Source organism: Tribolium madens, unplaced genomic scaffold, assembly GCF_015345945.1.
Source record: "Tribolium madens isolate multiple individuals breed KSU strain unplaced genomic scaffold, Tmad_KSU_1.1 Scaffold_3;HRSCAF=73;Tcas5.2_LG2, whole genome shotgun sequence".
In the NCBI taxonomy this organism is placed as follows: Eukaryota; Metazoa; Arthropoda; class Insecta; order Coleoptera; family Tenebrionidae; genus Tribolium; species Tribolium madens.
In genome coordinates, this window is record NW_025401006.1 from 10,451,090 (window position 1) to 10,472,622 (window position 21,533).

The 21,533-nt window shown below is 31.5% G+C and overlaps 7 protein-coding genes across 10 annotated transcripts in view; 4 read left to right on the plus strand and 3 right to left on the minus strand.

Annotated features, from left to right (window-relative positions):
• Positions 1-45: 45 nt before the first annotated feature.
• On the plus strand, positions 46-2,185 carry LOC123008262 (tudor domain-containing protein 5-like). Of its 4 annotated transcripts, XM_044404011.1 has the most exons (10): positions 112-362; positions 407-592; positions 641-747; positions 796-951; positions 1,002-1,212; positions 1,264-1,351; positions 1,415-1,451; positions 1,499-1,643; positions 1,700-1,912; positions 1,964-2,185. In XM_044404011.1, the coding sequence occupies exons 1-10, from the start codon at positions 360-362 to the stop codon at positions 2,066-2,068; spliced, it is 1,251 nt and encodes a 416-aa protein (XP_044259946.1). In that variant the 5' UTR covers positions 112-359; the 3' UTR covers positions 2,069-2,185. The 4 variants fall into 4 exon arrangements, with proteins under 4 accessions (XP_044259949.1, XP_044259946.1, XP_044259945.1 ...); XM_044404014.1 differs by lacking the exon at positions 112-362 and adding an exon at positions 46-100 and having other exon boundaries at positions 1,264-1,451; XM_044404010.1 differs by having other exon boundaries at positions 1,264-1,451.
• On the minus strand, positions 2,170-2,566 carry LOC123008265. The gene has a single exon (XM_044404018.1). The coding sequence runs from the start codon at positions 2,488-2,490 to the stop codon at positions 2,278-2,280; it is 213 nt and encodes a 70-aa protein (XP_044259953.1). The 5' UTR covers positions 2,491-2,566; the 3' UTR covers positions 2,170-2,277.
• A 3,462-nt stretch (positions 2,567-6,028) lies between these two features.
• On the plus strand, positions 6,029-6,867 carry LOC123007059 (THO complex subunit 7 homolog). Its single transcript, XM_044402085.1, has 2 exons — positions 6,029-6,177; positions 6,227-6,867. The coding sequence occupies exons 1-2, from the start codon at positions 6,141-6,143 to the stop codon at positions 6,838-6,840; spliced, it is 651 nt and encodes a 216-aa protein (XP_044258020.1). The 5' UTR covers positions 6,029-6,140; the 3' UTR covers positions 6,841-6,867.
• LOC123007060 (alpha-ketoglutarate-dependent dioxygenase alkB homolog 6) lies at positions 6,862-7,648 on the minus strand. The gene has a single exon (XM_044402086.1). It carries the CDS (start codon positions 7,510-7,512, stop codon positions 6,865-6,867), a length of 648 nt encoding a protein of 215 aa, XP_044258021.1. The 5' UTR covers positions 7,513-7,648; the 3' UTR covers positions 6,862-6,864.
• On the plus strand, positions 7,628-9,118 carry LOC123007057 (arginine-hydroxylase NDUFAF5, mitochondrial). The gene is made up of 5 exons (XM_044402083.1): positions 7,628-8,036; positions 8,092-8,243; positions 8,296-8,635; positions 8,684-8,826; positions 8,874-9,118. The coding sequence occupies exons 1-5, from the start codon at positions 7,745-7,747 to the stop codon at positions 9,024-9,026; spliced, it is 1,080 nt and encodes a 359-aa protein (XP_044258018.1). The 5' UTR covers positions 7,628-7,744; the 3' UTR covers positions 9,027-9,118.
• A 251-nt stretch (positions 9,119-9,369) lies between these two features.
• Positions 9,370-11,391, plus strand: LOC123007061. The gene is made up of 4 exons (XM_044402087.1): positions 9,370-9,537; positions 9,583-9,782; positions 9,839-10,072; positions 10,123-11,391. The coding sequence occupies exons 1-4, from the start codon at positions 9,513-9,515 to the stop codon at positions 10,303-10,305; spliced, it is 642 nt and encodes a 213-aa protein (XP_044258022.1). The 5' UTR covers positions 9,370-9,512; the 3' UTR covers positions 10,306-11,391.
• A 207-nt stretch (positions 11,392-11,598) lies between these two features.
• LOC123007058 (max dimerization protein 1-like) overlaps positions 11,599-21,533 on the minus strand; it is a 129,318-nt gene continuing 119,383 nt past the window's right edge. Inside the window, exon 6 of the mRNA XM_044402084.1 lies at positions 11,599-13,495. Coding sequence (XP_044258019.1) covers positions 13,350-13,495 — 146 coding nt within the window. The 3' untranslated portion in view covers positions 11,599-13,349. The remainder of the gene's footprint in view (positions 13,496-21,533) is intronic.

Genomic DNA, 21,533 nt, shown 5'->3' on the forward strand with positions numbered 1-21,533 from the left:
ACGAAAGTTACTAACAACAATAGAACAAGTCTACCAATCCTACAAAAAATATGTCTCAATCTTTTTTGTCATTATTATTTTTGAAAATTAAAAATATTTTGTAGGTATTCAAAATTTTGTGCACATTCGTGAAACATAACTAAAGTTAAATGTGTTTTTATAATTTTTAAGTTTGATTTGGATTCATTATTGAATGAAGGGTTTGGATACCCTGACTTTTGACAATAATCGTTGATACAAGTCATAACATAACCTATAAATATTAGTTATATAAAATTTTCAATTTAAATTTTTGGTTTCATTATATTGTAAGAACAGTAGAAATTTGTTTGTAATGTTTACATCAAGTTAAGCTTAAAATGGTGAGTATGTTTTAATTGAGTAAATGTAATTTTTGAAATTGCAGGGGTCAGAGCAAGAAGCAGAAGTAAAAATTATAATAACTGGGTTATTAACTTCTAATCCGCTAAGATGTACAATTCAGAAACTTTGTAAAGATTTCCAAGAGACAGTAGGATACAGTATTCCTTTTAGGAAACTTGGTTTTACAAATATTGAGGATTATTTACATTCAATTCCAGATACAGTTCAAGTATGTTTTTTAACGTTTTCTTACAATTATTTAAAATTGGTAGTGTAGGTTTTTGGACATGGACCTTTTGCAGAAGTTCAAGGTGTTTTTAAACCCAAATCAGCCCATATAAATTTAATGGTGGTAAAACAAAAAAATGTTCCAAAAAGCAACAGGTGAGAATTAGATTTGCCGAAAGTAAAATAAATTTTATTTTATAACAGAAAGCAAATAAATACACTTCCCAAAAGGAGGCCTCTTTCTCAAACTGAAGATGGATATAGGTCCAAAGTACCGGCTGGAGTACAAAACCACTTGAGAAAACTTATTTTACAATATCCTGATGGTATATGGTGTACAAAATTACCAGAAGTGTACCTGTATAACATATGAAAATTTTTACACCACACATTCACAATTTTTTTTTTAGAAAAATGTTCAACGTTCGTCTTAATTATCAAGAATTTCACTATAGGTCTTTAATCGAAATGTGTACTGATCTACCGGAAATTTTTCACTATACTCAAATTTCTTCAGATGATTATATGTTGTATGATAAGAATTCAGCAGCACCTTCACTGAATCAAAATGACAAAGTTTTGAAATTTTCAGACAAAAAAAAATTAGCAGGAGCACTTAATGTGATATTTTCTTCTTTTTTTTAATTTGTCAATATTACTAATTTGTTCTAGTGGTCACTTGGTTCAGCTTTAATTCCTCCAAATATTGTACATTTGTCAGAGGAAATTCCTCGATATTTTCCCAATACGACATCACAGGGTGAATATCTCGAAGTTATGGTGGGAGAAATATATGACATTAATAATTTTTGGGTTTATTTAGCTAATGGACAGTTGAAACAACTTACGGTTGATTTAAAGTAAGAATTATAACTTGTTATATAAATAAGTTTAATTGATTTTTTAGGGAACATTTTCAAACTCAACGAAATCGTTACGTGATCCCAGAATTGTTTTTACAAGTAGGATTATATTGCGTAGTTTTATTTAACAAAGTTTATCATAGATGTATTATTATTGATTTATTGGACACGGATCCACTGACTGTCAAAGTTAGTTTTGCTTTAATAACAGTTTGTTTAAATTTGATTCATATATAATATTTTAGGTCCTTTTTATTGATTATGGCAGTATTGGAGAAATACCTTGTGATCATATTTGGTATCTTCCTAAAGAATTCAGTAAGATTCCATGTCAAGCAATAAAGGCAAGTCTATACAATATAAAATCAGAATTAGACGAAATTCAATGCATCAAAAAATTTGAACATCTTATTAGAAACAAACGATTAATAGCTGAAGTTTTAAGAATTGATAAAAGGGTTTGTGTAAGGATACATATTTGAAAAAATATAATAACTGTTCAATTGTAGGAATTATTTTTGGAAATTTATTTAGCTGATGTATCTAATGAAGAAAACATTTTTTTTATTAATGATCGACTTGTCGATGAGGGGTATGCGGCTTATATCACATAACCTGAAGTACCGAATTTGTTTTTGTTTTTTCATGAGGTAATTTTTGAGTCGTGTTTTTTAAATAAAAATTGTTTAATTTCCCTATTAAATAAGCACCAGAATTACAAAAATTATTTATTCACAAATCTGTTTAGGCAAATATAAAAACAAAATTACATGAGTAATGACAACCACAAAATAATAAATTAAGGAAAAAATACTGATCAAACTTAAAATCGAATATTTTGTTCCTCTATAACCCTCGCTGGTGGCTGGGGTGCAGCAGACGACTTGGCGGGTTTTGCAAAGTGCACGGTTCTGAACACTTTCATGAACTTCTGGTTTTCTGAAGAACTCTTAACACCTCTCCAGTAGACGGTCTGAACTGCATTTCTTCCAGCAATGTAGCGAGTGGCAGCCCCAACAATATTCTTGCCTTGCATTTTGATTTTCTTCTTTGTAACTCTCGAAACTGAGTTCTGAGTCAATTCGAAACTGACTTGACTTCTCCTGCGGCTAGCGCGATTTATATACCCGAGTCTAATCGGGATTATCGCACAGGACCGGCTTTAACGAGTTTGGATGATGTCAGTTTGCACGTGCTAATAGTAAAAACGAAGTTGTAGACATTTTCAGAGCACGTGGTTAAAGTATTAGGAAAATTTGGCTTTTGTTGCTGATAGTGTGTCATGTATTTTGGAAGTGACCGTTTTACAATGGATAACTATTTTTATTTTGATCGATAAGAATAAGAATTAAAGGTAGATTGGGTAAAAATAAACAGATAAAAAACTATTAATTGTTTACAAATAAAACTGTCGCACAGTGGCACAATACGGAAATTGTAATATGTATGATTTAAAAGATTCACTAGATAATTTTTTGCTTTATAAAAAGTCGCATTAAGCTTTCCTGCTCTCTTGCATTTGTAAATATTTTGATGATTTTTATCTTATTTTTGTACTTTGAAAAATAATTACTTTTTCTATCAGCGTTTTAATTAAGAAAATATATTTCTGTGAACACGAACTACCAGCATGGATTACATCAATTTGTGTTAAGAATGTCATCGTATTTACGTAAAATGTCGCATTGATATGGCCAAAAATACAGTTTTTGACTTCTAGAGGAGAACAAAAGGCGTCATCAGCTAATCATGCCATGTTTCGATGTGGAATATTTATATAATTTATTGATAGTTTATTGGCAAAACAATAATAATCAACAAAGGAAATATGTAACTTGGTTATAATTTTTTTTCTTTAATGACGTCAGCAGTTAATGTGTTATCATTATTATGCTCAGAACATAACAGACATGATTTAAAAATTCTCCGGACACGCGGTCTTATCCTGAATCGTTAAATTTGATGAGTAATTGGATATTCACTTAATAAAACTTTTGTAACAAAACAAAAATGTGAACTTAGAACCCTGTTTAAGCTCATCAGTTTTAGTTTCGGGTATTTTTGAGAAAATTATAATGGAATTTATTAATTTATTAAAACGATTATTAGTAGATATGCAGGCCTATTTCAAAAATATACAATTTTTTAAATGTTATTTAAATAGTGAATTAAGTAAATTCCGATATACGTAACAAAAACAAGGAAAGTCCAACGTTATCAGTCATGTTTATTTTGGTGTACTTTATCCTTTATTAATTTTTTTCCATTAGACACGAGAAATCATCTAGAGTAAATATAATCATCAGGTGATCATTCTAAAAGCACCTGTTCCGATAGGTACCAGATATTAGGTAAATATCTATCTGGCAATATTTCAAGTTCAATATAAATGATAAAATAAGTGTAGACATACTTTATTAGTTTTGATCAGATTAAAATAATGAAAAAATATTATAGATAAGTAAGATTTTTATTTTTACACAATATTTATTGTTAAAATAAGGAAAATATGTACTGGTCTATCATTGTGATTGTGATTGCGTTTACAAGAGGAAACATTTTTTTATCTTTCATTTTACGCCAAAAGTTAAAGGAAAAACATTTTTTGCTTCACCTGAAACGAGCAAATCTGTAATTAAAACTTCATTATTCTGATTCAGTGAAAAGAAAAGTTGATTTTTCTTTCTTTTTTAAGTCCTATCACATTGGCGGTTTTATTTATTTGACAACTATACCTATGTCAAATAATGTTAAAAATTACTTTGTTTTTTATCTTAAAGCTGTTTCTTTGAGTTGCTATTTATCAAAATTATGTTTTTCACAAACACTTTTGTTATTTAAGTCAAAATCAAGAAAAAAATGAACTTTTATTTCTAATGAGTTAGAATAATAAAGTTTTAATTACAGATTTGCACGTTTCAGATGAAGCAAAAAAAAATTTATTTTGCAGTTTTGGCTAAAATCAAATAGGTATAATTTTTTTTTCCTCTTGTAAACCCAATCCGGGGACATACTGTATGTATGTACAGATGGAGACAAAATAGTTTGGTCGTCAATGTCACTTGACTGATATTAAATTGTAAAGCATGCTTTAGGACTGTTAACCTTATTTTTAGCTACTGTCAATCATAGTTGACAAGTTGTATGTACATACAGTCGATCAAAAAGTCTTTCTATCAAGTAGGCGTCCTAGTTGAGGACGTATGTTGCATGGCAGTTGTTATCTAGATGTCAAAAAAATGTTTTATAAAAATTAAAACATTGATTAGCTAATTAAACTGAATTATTCTGTGAAACGTCTCAAAACAAACTAAAATGAGATTTTGTTGGTGTTTATTCATAAAAACCGTTCACCACGGTTTCCTGTAATAATTTACATAAAAAATATTTTGAGATTTCTCATTTGTCATTGTGACATTTTAACTTCCATAGACATACGTTTTAAATTTCTACGCTTGCTTGATAGACAGACTTTTTGATCGCTTTGTATTTTTTATAGGAAAATATAATAGCTGTCATTAAATTGAAATTGTCATTCATTTTAACGTTAAAGCTTGAATTACATTAAAGTGTCAGAAAAGTGACGACTAAAGTATTTTGTCTCCAACTGTACCCATATAATTTCTGTTTTATTAGCATCGAAAATAATATAAACATTTTCAAGCATAATTAAAAATGACAATTATACGTACTATACTTTCTTATTTAACATCTATTGAAAATTCATATTATTTTTTGTAAATATAGTTAATATTATGGCACAAGTGTGTTATATATTAAATAAGTCAGACAAGAAAAGGTTTATCTCAAGTGTCCGACTACGACTACGACTGGTAAATAAAAATGATATTATGTATAGGAATTTTTCAAATAGATTTTGTTTCGGGATAACACAGACTTCCGGATATCCGAGAGTCGGATAATCGGAGTTCTTCTTTAATAAATTCAACTTAAAAGTGCTCAGTAGAAAAAATATTATAAATAACCCGTGTTTAAAGTTTAAGTCTCTTATTGTGATACTCGTGCATTGTAATACTCGTATCTCGGGGAGAGTGTTTGCAACACTTGTTTTTTAAGATGTATTTTAGTATTTTAGCTTCAATAAATTATGGAAATTTTTCAAAGATTTTATTTGACTGAATTTGTTGTGTGTTATACTTGAAATTCGTAATAAATTGGAAAAAAAAAACAGTAGCTTTTAAAAATAAGATGCATTTTTACAATACGGGATGAGTTATTTACAAAAAAGACCTTAACCGATTTTTAGACGCAACCCAAAATTCATTCTCACAGACATTTTTTGAGAAACTTAGAATAATAAATTTAAATCAAAGTAGTTGTTGATATGTCATTCATTAAATATGACAATGTCATGAATTTCACTTTTTTTCCTTTGAATTCAAAATGTACTCAAACGACGAAAAAAACTGACACGATCTTGATACATTTATTCTCCATTGAGAAAGACATAAAATACTGCTGAATCTGTACCGTCAAAGATATACACCAAAATTTTAAACTAATAAAACATATGTAGTAGGCAACCAAAAATGCATTAACAAAAGCAGTTGAAACTTTAAACACTTCCTCACAGAGTTTTTAAAGCTGCTGTTGACAGTTTTTCATAACCTACAACCACTAACAGATAAACTTTTTCGCGTCCACAGTACAAATAAATTCATCTTAATGAAACAAAAGGATAAACGGAGTACGATGTCAGATGGTAAATATTTCTCTTATAATATCGTGAGTCTGCACAGTAAAATTTCTAGAGGACATCATTAAAAGAAAGTTACTGATTGATGGTGATGGGACCGGCGACGATCGCAGATTAAATGTAATAGCAAAAACCCTCAGAAAATGGGCGAATTCCTCCGAAGAATCACCTTTAGAAAACCAAGCAACACATGACAAATTATTAGCTCAATTAAGCTTATGCGAATATTCAGTGAGAAGATCTCAACTGCTCACAAGAACTACAGCAAGACAGCTTGAAAATTACAAAAAGATTTACGAAAAGTTTGAACAGCAAATCAGTGAAGTGAAAGATTCAATAAAACAAAACAAGGATAATTTAGTGCAAGCTAAAATTTGGAAACAGAACCACATGATGTATGATTTGTTGGCACAAAGTATTGCAGAACAACCAGCCCGTAAGGAAACAAACGAACGGTTATCTAATTTGCAAGCGGAATTGAAAGAGTTGCATAAGGAAAAAGAGCTTCTAGAACAGAAATTGGATATGAGGAGAAAGCAATTCCATGTGCTGGTTTCTAGTGCAAGTAAACTGCAAGCAATGTTGGAGGAGTCAAATGAGTATTGCAATAACGACAGTTTACTCGAAGATGTTGCTGATAGTACAGGTCCTGAACCCATGTCTGAGTAATTTAATCAATAAACAGTTGTATAATTATTTAAACAGTTTTACTTTAAGCACTTTTGTTACATTTCTAATGGTTACAGAAACTCGAGTGTCTCTTTTAACTTTATCACCAATGGCATATTGTTTTTCACAATTTAATAAATTTGCACAGCCTTCATCAATAATATCAGTATCAAGTTCTCTAATGGAATGGAGGTATTTAGTGAACATATCATCTTTGATTATAACTAAACTACATCTTTCAAGAAGTAACTGGCAAACTTTAACTCGATTTTCGTTATTTTCTAAAAATTCTAATACTGTGTGAGAGCCACATGAAATCGTGGCAATAGTGGGATAAAACAAAGGGCCATCAGTATGTGGCATTATCCCTTGGCCAGGAAGATATTCGTTGATTAATACTTGATTTGGTTTGTTTCCTTCAAAAACATTCAATTGTGCGACTTTCTCCATGTATTTTGTCAGCCAATTTGGTATTGCTTCTGGAATCATCCCTTTTTCATGGGGCACACCCCCATAGTCTTGCAGTCTTCTTTTGGACAAACAAGTCCACTTTGGTTTAGGTACCGAATATACATTTTTCAAAATGTGAGCTTCTTCTTCTGGTGTTATAAAATTAGGAATGTAGTAGATAGTCGGAGGGGCTTGCAAAACTTGAAAACTACTCAAATCCATTGTTTACAAACACGCAACAGTGAAATAAATACATGTAATAGGTGGAATTTGGAGCACAAATAACAAAAATTCTGTGATATGGGGTGGAGGGCTAAATTGTAACTTTAAACACAAAAGTTGACATCTATGTGACATTTGTTTAACCTAAAATGTCATTTGTGACAATTTGTTCGTAATTTTTATTTACGATTTGTTGATAGAATGAATTGTTTTTGATTTAATTTAAAGTGTCATGTCTTTAGTTAATACCGTATTTCGATCAAAAAAGTCACCATTAACCAAAATCAGGATTTTGAAGAATTTAAAAAAAATAAGACACTTTTCGATCAGTGCTTTAGTTCACCAAAAAAATGATGAACATATTATGCATGTGTTCGACAGAAACACCAAGAGTTTGCAGAGGGAAAGGGCGGCTTCGGCCCAAGATGCGAATTTGTATGATTATTTAAAAGATGAGATTGGTTATAGGTTGGCTGATAGGGTCTTTGATATTAAACGCAAATTTAAACTGGCTGCCGACATAGGTGAGCTTTTAAGGTACCTAAACTCATTAGTGGGAACCTAAAACCTAAATTACAGGTTGCAGCAGAGGCTATTTCTCCAAACATATTTCACCTAAATGTATTGAAGAACTAATTTTATGTGATATGAATCGCTTTAATTTAGATAGTGTTCAAGTACAAAAGGGTATTAAAGTTAAGAAACAAGTTTTAGATGAGGAACACATTGAGGTGATTATTTGAAAAAAATCTATTTGGTTAGTTCGAAATGTATCACTTCCAGTTTGAACCAAACTCCCTTGATCTGGTTATATCAAGTTTGAGCTTGCATTGGGTGAATGATCTACCAAATGCATTTAAACAAATTTTAAAGTCGCTCAAAGAGGATGGTGTTCTTCTTGCAGCAGTTTTTGGAGGAGATACTCTATATGAATTGCGTTCTTCTCTCCAATTGGCTGAACTAGAACGTCGTGGGGGCATTTCTCCTCACATATCTCCATTTACTGAAGTTAGAGATATTGGCAATTTGTTGACAAGGGCTGGTTTTACAATGCTCACAATCGATACTGATGAAATTGTCGTGAATTATCCCACTTTATTTGAATTAATGTGGGATCTTAAAGGTTGGAATGATTACAATGCAATAATTTTTGTATAGTTTATGTTTTTAGGTATGGCAGAGAGTAATGCTGCTATTAATAGATCACTTCATTTGCATAGAGAGACACAGTTTGCTGCAGCAGCAATATACCAACAACTTTACGGTAAAACCGACCCCGAAACTGGAAAGACCACAATACCTGCTACCTTTCAAGTAAGAAACAATTTTATTTTTTTGTATTATTAAATTGTCATTTTTAGATCATTAATATGCTAGGATGGAAGCCTCATCCTAAACAACCTAAACCACTAGAGAGAGGAACTGGAGAAGTATCATTAAAGGATTTGTACAAACTGGATGAAATTATTAAAGAAGTGAAGAAGATCAAAAGCGATGATGAGCAGAAGAATTAGTTAACAGTTATTAGACTATTTAGTTTAGTTTGTATATTTGAAGTTTCTATATTTTACTAATCTGTTGAAATAAAGTCTGTTTGTCTCAGTGATTTTTTTCTAATTGTGAGTACGTTGTGGAATTCCTCGCAAAGAATTCTTACAAAATAACGCGTTGGAGTTCCTAATCTCTACCTGGATGATCTCAAAAGTATTTTAAAAAGATCCTATAGAAAATAATCGGAATAGGCAACCAAATAAACTTACGACACAAATTTATGTTGTGAGGTTGGTGTGGATAATTTAGCACTAGCGGGAATTACGTCGCAAACAGTTGACGTTTTATCTGTCAATGCCACAACCGCCAAGAAACTAAACAAACAGAAGTCACAGCTCGGAACATCAATAAAATACTCAATTTTATTAAAATTTTAATAAGTTTTCATATATCTGAAGTTGTGATGCTATTGGTGCATAATTCGCAGAACTGTTAGTACAATTAAAACAATGAATCACCGTAAAAATATACCAGGTAAAACATTGTAAACAGGAACAAATTTATGACAGTGATTTGTAGATGCCACAAGAGTGAACACCGTGGGTCGTGCACATTCCACACTTAGTGTCTCTGCAGTTGACTATTATTTAAATTTACCAGTGTCTAGTCCACCTTCACCTGCAGTTTCAACAGTAACTTTAACTCCAGGGAGAATAAGAAATATTGATCAAGATATGGAAGCCTTGAGAGCTTCAAGACAAGATAATCCATTTATTCAAGTAATAGTATGGAATACTTGACGTTATCCGTGAACTAATTGATTTTTTACACACAGCAAGTTATAGCTAGTAGGGAGAGTCTTATAGACAGTTTAGAGGAAGAATCAGACCATGCTAATTTAATGTCAAGGGAATTGTCTATTGACTTGGATGTAGACCCTTTAACTCTTCCTGAAATGCACGAACACATGATTAGAAGTCCCCCGCCTACGACATGGCCAAAATCTTCAAATTTTAAAATGTTTCAGTTTCCAAATGGTGAAGAAGAAACGCTTCAAGTAGAACTTAACGTATGTTAAACCGAGGAGTATTTTTAAATTGATTGAAATTTCTGTTTTAGACCAAAGAAAAAACCAAAAGTGATCTAAAACCAAAACATTCAAGTTGGGATGGATCGGAAACGTCACCTTTAAAATCATTGTCCAAGTCACACCATCACCATCAAGATGTGTTTTCTCTATTGACACCAAATTCACTGAGAGCTTCAGGTGAAGATAGTATTCATTTAATGGCTGAAGATTAAACATTCCTTAAGTTTTTACATTCCTAATATGGTAATGTGATACTGTTTTCTAGTCAAAGCGTTGCAAATATTGTACTTAACTTGTTTCATTTCAACGGAATATATTGTTGAAACCAAAGAAATTATAGTGTTCCAAAATTTGCCATAACTGTTACACTGCTTCAAGTCGTAGTCTTGTTTCCATATCTAGGCAAAATTCTAATAAACTAATTCATTTATCTAAATTATCTTGAAGTAGTAAGGGTAATTTATAGCACAATAAGTTCCAAAAGAAATTGTGAAGATATAATTTTTATAAGAATATATTTACTAAATATCCTAGTTTTTATGATGCCATTGAAATCGGGGATAAAATCGATATATTTTGTCTTGAAGTCCATATTAGGTCAATTTCGTATGTCTCACTGATTTGGAATTGGTATTTGTGATGGAATAATTAATAAAATTTTCTTTATTTGCTGATCCATCACTACGAATTCAGATTGCATTTTATTTTTGAAACATTGAAACTACCAACTTGGTGCTGGTCACTACACTGATGGTACTTTGTGATATTATTTGTAGTACTTAAAAACTTCGTTTTCGGATTTTTGATCTCGCTATTGTTTTTTCCTTGTCGAGTGCAATTAATATAGACCGTTAGGGTTGTAAGTGGTCTTATTCTAAATTTGTGTAATACCCATGTACAAAAACCCTGAATTGGCACTTTTTTGTAGAGTTTATGTGTAAATAATTTATCGATAGTTTTACTGTGTTTTATGTTGACGATTGAAACTTTTATATGCCTTTTTAGCCAGATGTTCTAGTCCGTTTTTAATGTTATAATTAACTGATTTAATGGCAAAATATTCTACTGCTTTAGAATATATCTATATGTGCAGCTTGTTTAGCTATATTTAAAAGACATGTTGAGCGTGAATAGTCTGTACAATAGCGAGAGAATATTTTCTTGTTAAAGTCATAGTTGTAAAGACTTGTAATTAAAGGGATTTGATAACAGTTATATAACGTGTACAAGTTAAACATTTTGTAGATTAATGTCGTGTTACATGTTGAATAAACATTTTTGAAATAAAAGCATCTATTACGAAATGTGTTTTAATGTAATTATTTATCGAAAAAAAGGCGTGATTGTAATTAAATTAATTTTATATTTAGTAATACCTAATATTGCATTAAAATGTACAATTGTTGACAAAAACTTGTAACGAAAGTTATAAATGTTGGACGATTTTTTTCATAAACATATTTAAAATGTTTGATTCGATACACCAAAATTTTGAAATAATTAAGTAACTAATAGTACACAAATTTTTATTTGTATAGAATTGAAAAATAATGATAAAACATAAGAACAATGCAATATGAATAGTTACAAGTATTTATGTACAATTAATTATCTCATACAGCCAATGAAGAGTTGATGCAGGTGACAGGAGTGCTGATCTAATAACTAGGTTTTGGTAACGAGTCGATACACCTTTCAAATGGATTGGGCACAAAATGGAATGGTTCTAAATGATTGAAAAATAAATATCCACGTCAATCAGTTTTGAAAATCTGTTGTATTTATGGTAAATATCGTATTTGTGCCGACAGGTACAAGAGGAGAGCATTTTCCAGGGTGGCGAACCGTTACCGTAAGGAGGGAAGCGACTGTCCTAAACATAAAGCAGCAAGATGTCTTGAAGGTGGGAATTACCTACACCCTAACTTATCTAAGAGACACGTATAGACATTCAAGTATCATCGACTTGGATGTGGCAATAATCAACACTGTATCAATTCATATTGCTGCCACCACGTCAGTCAGATATAACACAAGTGATCAGTAATATACATTCATATTTATTACGTTTTGCAAAAAAGCATTTTGATGTATAAGTAAACAGACATTGAAAGAATCCTATAGATTTGCAAACTGTTGGCTAAGAGAAGCGGACATTTATAGAAAATGTGCGACGAGATGGCGCCGCGGTCGCCGGCCGCGACAGTACGGACAGACTATCTCAAAAAACTCGAGTACTTTACAAAAATAAGTGAATATAATAGTCATGGAGGACCCCGCGGGGTGGCGCGGGACTGCGCCGCCCGCACCTCGTCGCTTACATTGTATTTGTAATAACAACACCGTGCAATCACCTGTCAATCTCTCAAACATGCATCTATTAACTCATTCACGCCTAATGAAAAGAGGCTCAGTTCTTGCGAAGACGGGTCGCGGCCGACACCCCGACCTGTCCACGGCTTATAAAATATAAGGCCCCCGGCCCCAAAGCCGGAAGCGTATAAAGAATTTGTACTCTTTGAATGCTAACCGATGGTGGGGTGGCGACGGCGGGCTTGAGATCTGAAGTTGTGGATGGCCCGCCGTCCACGCCGTTTTGTTTGTTTTTTGTAAACACACTGTACAGTATTTGTTCTTTTTACAAATTATAATTAAAGTTTTTACTCCCCGGGGAGTTGATTTAGTGTGCTCTGAGAGCACTCATGGGCACGCGAGCGCTGCAGACTTCTCTAGAGCCCCAAACTGGCCGAGCTCATCTATAACAACCCATTACCGATAAATTAATTCATTGCAATGACGACCAGCCAAAAAAAAACAATTCTCGATCCATCTCAACATTTTGTTGAATAAAAGAATTGTTATTTGTGGGTGGTTGAGGGGTTAATGGTTAACTAACTAAGTAAGAGTGGGGTTAAGTAATGTCAACGTGAAACGGGTCGAACGAACGAGGTATAAGAAAATGCGCGCGCGGCCCGCAGGCAGTCAGGTCGCCTCGGTATAATAATAACACTATTCATACTCTGATTTAGATTTAAAATATTTACAATGTACATAAATAATAATTTATATTGTGAATACGATGATAATTTGGATGTGGCTTAGAGACAGACGACAGACAACAGACAGACAAAGATGTGTTCGTTGACTAGGGCAAACACGTCGCGCGGGTGCCATCTTCAAGGCGGCTTTGTAATATACTGGGTGGAGGCGCGTCTGCGTCTGCGGCCCGGCCTGGGCACGTTGTCCGTCCGTCGGTCTACAGCACGTCCATGACGTCCATCTCCGATAACGTAAGGCGGCTGGTCGACATCGCCACTCCGCTGTCGCTGGACGTCGACTGCACGCTGGAGTGGTCGTCGGTGTCACTCTGGGTGCTCGTGTAACCGATGACGTCCACTTCGTCTAAAACAACAACAACAAAATTACAAATACAAATAGGATCTAGTGTTATAATTTATCAACAGATTAAAAAGTTAATAAAACAAATTCATTAAACAGTTCATTTTCATATCTTTGAGTTCTGGCTAAAAGCAAATTGAGTAATTCCATGCCAAAACGATCACTTTTAAAACTCATTGTTTCTGATTTTCGTAAATTTGAGATATGTTATACAGGATGTTCCGTCTAAATCCCACTTTAGAAGTATTGGGAGTTCGTATTTATTTGAAAATTGGTACATAGCCATAAACCATTAAGTCCTCCTAAATGAAAATATTTTCAAGATGGCGGCACTTCCGCTTATACCGGAAGTCGGTCTCAACATTCTTATTTTAAATGGAAAGGTATATTTTTCACTGCGTTTTTGGATTAATCGGGTTATTTTAAGGGAATTTTCATCAGCTTTCCCTATTACCTAAATTTAGCCGTTTTTGAAATATTTGGAGTTTTTCAAAAAATTTTGGATTTGCACCTTCCACTTTAAAAACCGGTAACTCTGCTATTTTTTAAAATTTTGAATTCGTTTTTTTGGCGTTTGAAAGAGAAAGCTTAGATCTTTCTTTCGGTGTTTTCAAATTTTGAAAAAAAAATTAACAAACCATAAAATTTTAAGGTTACTTTTGTAATAATTCAAATACCCATAACTCAATTTTTTCAAATGAAATACCCCAATTTTTATTATACTAAATGGAGGAGAATTTAATTCTGCATCGATCTGTATTAACATTCCCTATACCAATATTTAATAATTTTTAAGTTATGGTGACTTTTTGTTGAGACTGCCGAAAATCTGTTATTAGCCACATTCGTTTTCGTATAGTTTGCTATGGAAATAAAAAATGTCAAAATTGTTTCTCAATAAATGTCGACAGTGACTTATTATTTGACAAATAGTGCCAAAATATGGAGAGTCAAAGCTACTCAAACTTAGATTTAATTAATTTATTTTGTATTTATGGAGAGTGTAACAAAATTATGATATCGTTCATTAAACAAAAATAAACTTTTCTCACTTGTTAGCTTTAAATAATGATTGCATGGTAGAACCTATCAATAATAATTAAGTTTGCATAACTTTGATTCTCCATATTTTGGCACTATTTGGCAAATAATAAGTCACTGTCGACGTTTACTGAGAAACAATTTTGACATTTTTGATTTCCATAGCAAACTATGTGAAAATGGGTATGGCTAGTAATAAATTTTCTGTAGTATTAAAAAAAAGTCCATAACTTGAAAATTATTAAATTTAGGTATAGGGAATGTTAATACAGATGAATGCACAATTAAATTCTCTTCTATTTAGTAAAATAAAAATTGGGGTATTTCATTTGAAAAAATTGAGTTATGAGTATTTGAATTATTACAAAAGTAACCTTAAAATTTTGGGATATGTTTTTTTTTTCAAAATTTGAAAACACCAGAAAAAGGATCTAAGCTTTCTCTTTCAAACGCCAAAAAAACGAATTTAAAATCTTTAAAAATGGCAGAGTTACCGGTTTTTAAAGTGGAGGGTGCAAATCCAAAAATTTTTGAAAAACTCCAAATATTTCAAAAACGGCTAAATTTAGGTATAGGGAAAGCTGATGAAAACTCCCTTACAATAACCCGATTAATCCAAAAACGCAGTAAAAAATATACCTTTCCATTTAAAATAAGAAAGTTGAGACCGACTTCCGGTATAACCGGAAGTGCCGCCATCTTGAAAATATTTTCATTTAGGAGGACTTAATGGTTTATGGCTATGTACCAATTTTCAAATAAATACAATTATTCCAACTCCCAATACTTCTAAAGTGGGGTTTAGACGGAACAGCCTGTATAACGTGTAAAAATAAGTGACATGTATTTCACCGGTTTTTATTTTTTCAATGTATGTTGAAGAAACAAGGATGTACAAAATTAAGTACCTTGGAGCAAAAAGAATTTTTTATCTAAAGAGCAAATCAACTTATTGAAACGATTTTTTTTTAAATAATAGATATAAGTAGGTATACTACGGACGTGATAATACATGAATTCTAAAAATTTGTTACTAACAAATAATTTAAAAATTTATAAAATAAACAATTACGCAGGTTTTTAAAATTCTCAAAAAAATTATGTAAAAACTTTCAATTTTTACTATGTCTTCACATAAGTTTCAAGAGGGACGTTTTAAAAATGGAAAAAAAAATTGGAAATTAAATAGAAAAATTACCATTTACCGTCACTAATAAACTGTTCTGAAAAAAACACATTCTTTCCAATGATTTATTAACATTTATTTTTACCAAAAAATATCAATAATAAAAAACAAATTCTTCGGTTGAGTAAATATTTCAGAATTATTTCACATATTACGTTTGGCGTGTATCAAAATTCCTGGACCAACGTGACATGTTAAAAAAAATCTGTCAAAAAATTTTTACATTTATTTTTTGAAAATTGGCATTTTTTATGTCTATTTAATGATATTGATGATCTTGTATACGTTTTTTTTATAATTATTTAATAAAGGTACGATAATTTTGTCAGTAAAAGCCACAAATAACATTAGACAGAGTTACAATTTAGGATACAGCTTCCTTGTTTCCTCTTCTAATAGCCTGTAGCAAAAATACATGAAAAATTATTTTTCCAACAGAAACAAATAGAGTCAAAGTGCAAAATTTAAACTCTCATAACTTCGAAATTTTTATAGATAGATTTTTTTACATTTTTCCCATGCTCCTTACATGGCATGTTACGTTGGTCTGGGACTTTTGACACACCCTGTATAATCTAATCGACAAGTTGAAAGACTTTGCGATTTTTTATATGATTACATGATCATTTTAGTCGAGCGAAGCTCATAAGGTACGCGAAATCTACATACTTTTATTTTAATCAGAACATAGAATAAACAAAATATAGAGAGTACTCTTCGTCATTCAACCGAAGAATTTGTTTTTATTATTGATATTTTTTGAAAAATAAATGTTATGAAAGTTTTTACATAATTTTTTTGAGAATTTTAAAAACCTGCGTAACTGTTTATTTTTTGTTTAAACATTATATTTTTAAATTATTTGTTAATAACAAATTTTTAGAATACATGATTATCATGTCCGTAATGTACCAATTTATATCTATTATTTTAAAAAAATCGTTTCAATATTTTGATTTATTCTTTAGATAAAAATTCTTTTTGCTCCAAGGTACTTAATTTTGTACATCCCTGTTTGTCAACATACATTGAAAAAATAAAAAACCGTGTCACGACAACAAAATTACAAATGCAAATAGGATCTAGTGTTATAATTTATCAACAGATAATAGTATATTAAAGAACAAGTTTTATAAGGGTTGATTTGGCTTACGAATCCCAAGTTAGAAAACGAGCCGTTGGCGAGTTTTCTATGGGATGAGTGCGCCAATGCCATTATAAAACGAGTATTTTATGCTATTTTTTCTAATTTGCGCCTCCTTTTTTCTTATTTTAATTAAAAAAAAAACATATTTTTGTCGTCTAGAGAATTTTGTGTTATCGGTATCGGTTGGTAACTCTCGGCGCTCACCTGATTTTTTGAATCATTTCTGTCATTAAAAATAAAATTTAAAATTATTAGTTATTAGTATTACAACATAATAATAAAAAATAAAATATGAGCCAATAGAATTTAGTTTGCACTCCGCCCGAAATTCGCGAAATTGCCGAAGCAACAACGCAAAATTTGTTACCTGACAAGTCAGAAGCGGCATACAAAAACTAAATAACCCTAAACTCATTAAAGTACAGTCTACTTTTATAGATAGCCATAAACGACTCCTATTGAAAGACGTTAATAAACGTATTATAAACGCAAATTTAAAAAAAAGAGTTAATAAAACATTAATTTTCGTATCTTTGTGTTCTGGCTAAAAGCAAATTATGAAATGTGAAAAATCAGTTTAAATTAGTCATTTTTTAAATCAAAACACAAACAATGGTTGGTCATTTTATTATTTGTACTTTCGAACAAATATGACAAAATAATAAAAGAGCCTCCTGGTTTTTGTTTTTTTTTTGTATTATTATTTTTGATAAATCGCATGGAAAATTCTCAATGCAAAAATTGCTTTTTATAACAATGCGATAAATTAATATCTCCAACATTGACGCAAATATAACTTTATGAAGAGCCATATTGTTTTTATCTAATCGAGTCAAAAAAATATTGAAAAAAATAATTTTTTGTTGTAACATTTTGATTTATTTCTGTCGACTCTCACATACGAGTAAATATAGTTGCTGGAATCTAAAAATTCCTGAGGATGTTAGCTAGATGTTGCAACAATATTAAACCAACTCGTTTGTTTATTATCTTTTTAACGGAAGATATTTGTGAGTTTAATGTACAGTTACGGAATTAAATTTCGGGCAGTATTTTTCTGTCAGTTCAAAAAGTTTACTGTAAACTACCTTTTACTGCATCATGACATTCAAGACTGACATTTGACAATTAAACTTTTCTGTCAGTGTTTGTATCAATTTATTTTTGATACATGGTGTATAGATGAAAATAATTTTAGGTGATGCACTAGATTAGTATAATCAATGTCCGATACAATTTTTTTAAAATTTTATCATTTAAAGGTCACTGATGGACTTTTTCAACTCGCTGGGACACTCTGTATATGTGTGTTGAGAAAAAACAGTACAATTAAATATTTTGTTTAATATTACCAATTGTAACAATAAAACTGTGAAGTGGAATAAAATTTCATATTGTTTTCTAGTGTAGGTATAATGGAACACGTTTTCTACCGAAAAACGTCCCTAGTGATTAGATATTCGATTCATTAATAATGTTGTCAGTTTAATTCCTAACATTGGGATGTATTTGTAAAGTTTGCAAGTGCAGACCAACACAGGTGGCCCCACAATATAAAGGCCTTAAATTACTTCCCAACCGTAGCATAATGAGATTTATTTAAAGTAGTATTCCCGCATCTGGCGAATTGCGTTTTGCGTTTACCATGTAAATGTATCATCTATCTGTGGCATACTAATGTGTGCGAGATTCTGAACTAGGAACTCCGTTTAACTGCAGCATCAATAAATAGTTTTGTCAACCTTAACGACTATCACCATTAGAGAATTAATTCAGAAACGGTTACCGAACATTATTGTCTGTTAAACAACCATATAAATGCAAGTGGAAGTTACACTTTATTGAAAGTTATTAGGGCCATTTTCGCAAATTAGGCGGCAAGCGCCGCAACTCTTTTAATTCATACTAAATTGAAATTAACGCCGGAATTAAACAAGCGGAAAACGTGTTTTTTCGCTTCTTCGAAATTGGAATACCGCTAGCAATTTATAATTACAACGGTTTGGTTCATTGGGCTGAAATGTAGCGACGGGATGAAAAGCTGACAACATTGTTGAACTATGTTGGTCGGCTGCCAAAGCTCTGCTGTATGTAGATAGGAAATGACCAAACGTAATAAGCTTCAAGCGTGGCTTAAAGCGCGCATGATTTGCTGGATTTCCACGATGCATATATATCGATAAATTCCTTTTCGCCAATTTACCTTATCACAAGCACTGCAGCGTGCACTGATATTTCCAGTCGGATTTATTCCAACCACTTCCAATTTAAATATACCTACCACGTTGCAGTCGAGATGGGCTTAAAGGCAATACTCGCAGGATTAGGGTCCTCACACCTTTTATGCAAAACAACACAACATCCGAAACATTAATCACTTGCAAAATTTGCATTTTCAAATTCAAATTCGTTCATTACCTCTGCGTTATCTCTTTTTATCTATATATACAGAGTGCGCCAGAACTCGCGCCCCAGAGAAAAATTTCAAGTAAGGAAAGATACCAGGATCATGAAAAAAATGTTTAAAAAATTCTATCTGTCAAAAAATTTTGAAATTTATTTTTTGACATTTGACTTTTTTTATGTCTATTTAATGATACTGATGATCTTGTATATGTTTTTTTACAATTATTTAGTAAAGGTACAAAAATTTTGCCAATAAAAGCCACAAACAACATTGAACAGAGTTACAATTTAGGCTACAGTTTCCTTGTTTCCTCTTTTAATAGCCTATAGCAAAAAAAACTTGGAAAATTATTTTTCCAGCAGAAATAAATACAGGGTGTTCGGTCCAAGTCGCCCCGGCTGATAATACCTAAACTTACTTATTTTTTTCAAAAAGTAAATATTTAAGTAATAATATTCATTCTTGGCTTTCTCAATAAATGTATCAAATTTTTTTAGCACATCCGGTGTTGCCGGAAATGCTACCAAATGGAACACCTATGTTTTTTTGCCCAAACAGTAATAATTGACATGAAAAATACTGTAAACCACTATTTATTACATTTTGCGCAACACAATGCAAACAAAAAACATCTTAAATCTTAGAATTTTATAAGGAAATTGGTCGCGTAACCTGATTTTTAATTTTAAAGGAAAGGTGTGAATAAAAAAAAATACTTGGATACAGTTTAATTGTTGGTTTGACAAATTTAATTTGTCAGTTTATGAGCGAGTTCTCTTATGGAAACTCTTGGATTTTCTTCGACTGATAACAAATCATTCAGATTTCTATTTTCTTGTTCTTCACAAAGAACCACAGGTTTTTTAGTTTTAAGAACCGAACCTATTCGTCTCAGTTGTTTTTCAATTCGACTAAATTTCCAACGATTTGGGTGAACTCTATTTGAGTATTTTTCTCTATACTGTCTTTCAGCTTCCGCTCTATTTTTATTGCACTTAAAAAACACTTTAAGCTGATCTACCAATTCGTCCTAATTAATAACATCCATTATTAAAGATCTCAATAAGATTTATTGACAAATTAGGCTTTGTCAAACTAACAATTAAACGGTATCTAAGCATATTGCTTTTTGCATGAATACCTTGACAAGTAAAATCCGGCTACGTTGCAAAATTTGCAATAAAATTCAAAAATTTAAATTGTTTTCTGAGTGCATTATGTAAAGTAAAATGTAATAAATAGTGGTTTACTATATGTTTTGAGCAAAAAAACATAGGTGTTCCATTTGAAAAAGTAAATTTGGTAGCATTTCCGGCAACACCGGATGTGCTAAAAAAATTTGATACATTTATTAAGAAAGCCAAGAATGAATATTATTACTGAAATATTTACTTTTTGAAAAAAAGAAGTAAGTTTAGGTGKTATCAGCCGGGGCGACTTGGACCGAACACCCTGTAGAGTCAAAGTGCAAATTTTAAACCCTCATAACTTCGAAATTTTTATAGATAAATTTTTTTTAACATTTTTTTCCATGTTCCTGGTATCTTACGTTATGTGGCATTTTTCTCTGGGGCGCGAGTTCTGGTGCACCCTGTATAAAGAGGCTTGTCCTGACTGACCTATCAACCCACAGCCTAAACCGCTGGAGACAGAAATTTCAAATTTTCACAGTAAAAACCTTTTATAACGTAGGCATCCAATAAGAAAGGATTTTTGGAAAATCAACCCCTAAGGGGGTTAAATGGAGTGGTGAATTGGAAGTTTTAAAGCTATATCCATGAAAATTGGTATTTAGGCTTTCGGTTAAAAATAAAAAAATACGTATTTTACCATTTTTGGAAATTTCACTCCCAAGGGGGTTGAACAAGGGTAAAAGGTCGTAAAATATCCGTATTTTTTTTAAAGTTAAATTCATGAAAATTGGTATTTGGGTTCTCAGTTAAAAACAAAGAAACACGTGTTTTAGGATTTTTGAAAATTCCACCCTCAAGGGGGTTAAACAGTGATGACAATTTGTATTAAAATATGTCATTTATAAAGTTAAATCCTTGAAATGTTTGTATTTAGGCTTTCGATTAAAAATCAAGTAATACGTGTTTCAGGATTTTTGGAAATTTCACCCTCAAGAAGGTTGAACAAGGTTAAAACCTCGTAAAATATCCGTTTTTTTTTAAGTTAAATCTATGAAAATTGGTATTTGGGTGTTCAGTTAAAAACAAAATAGCACGTGTTTCAAGATTTTGGAGAATTCTATCCCTAA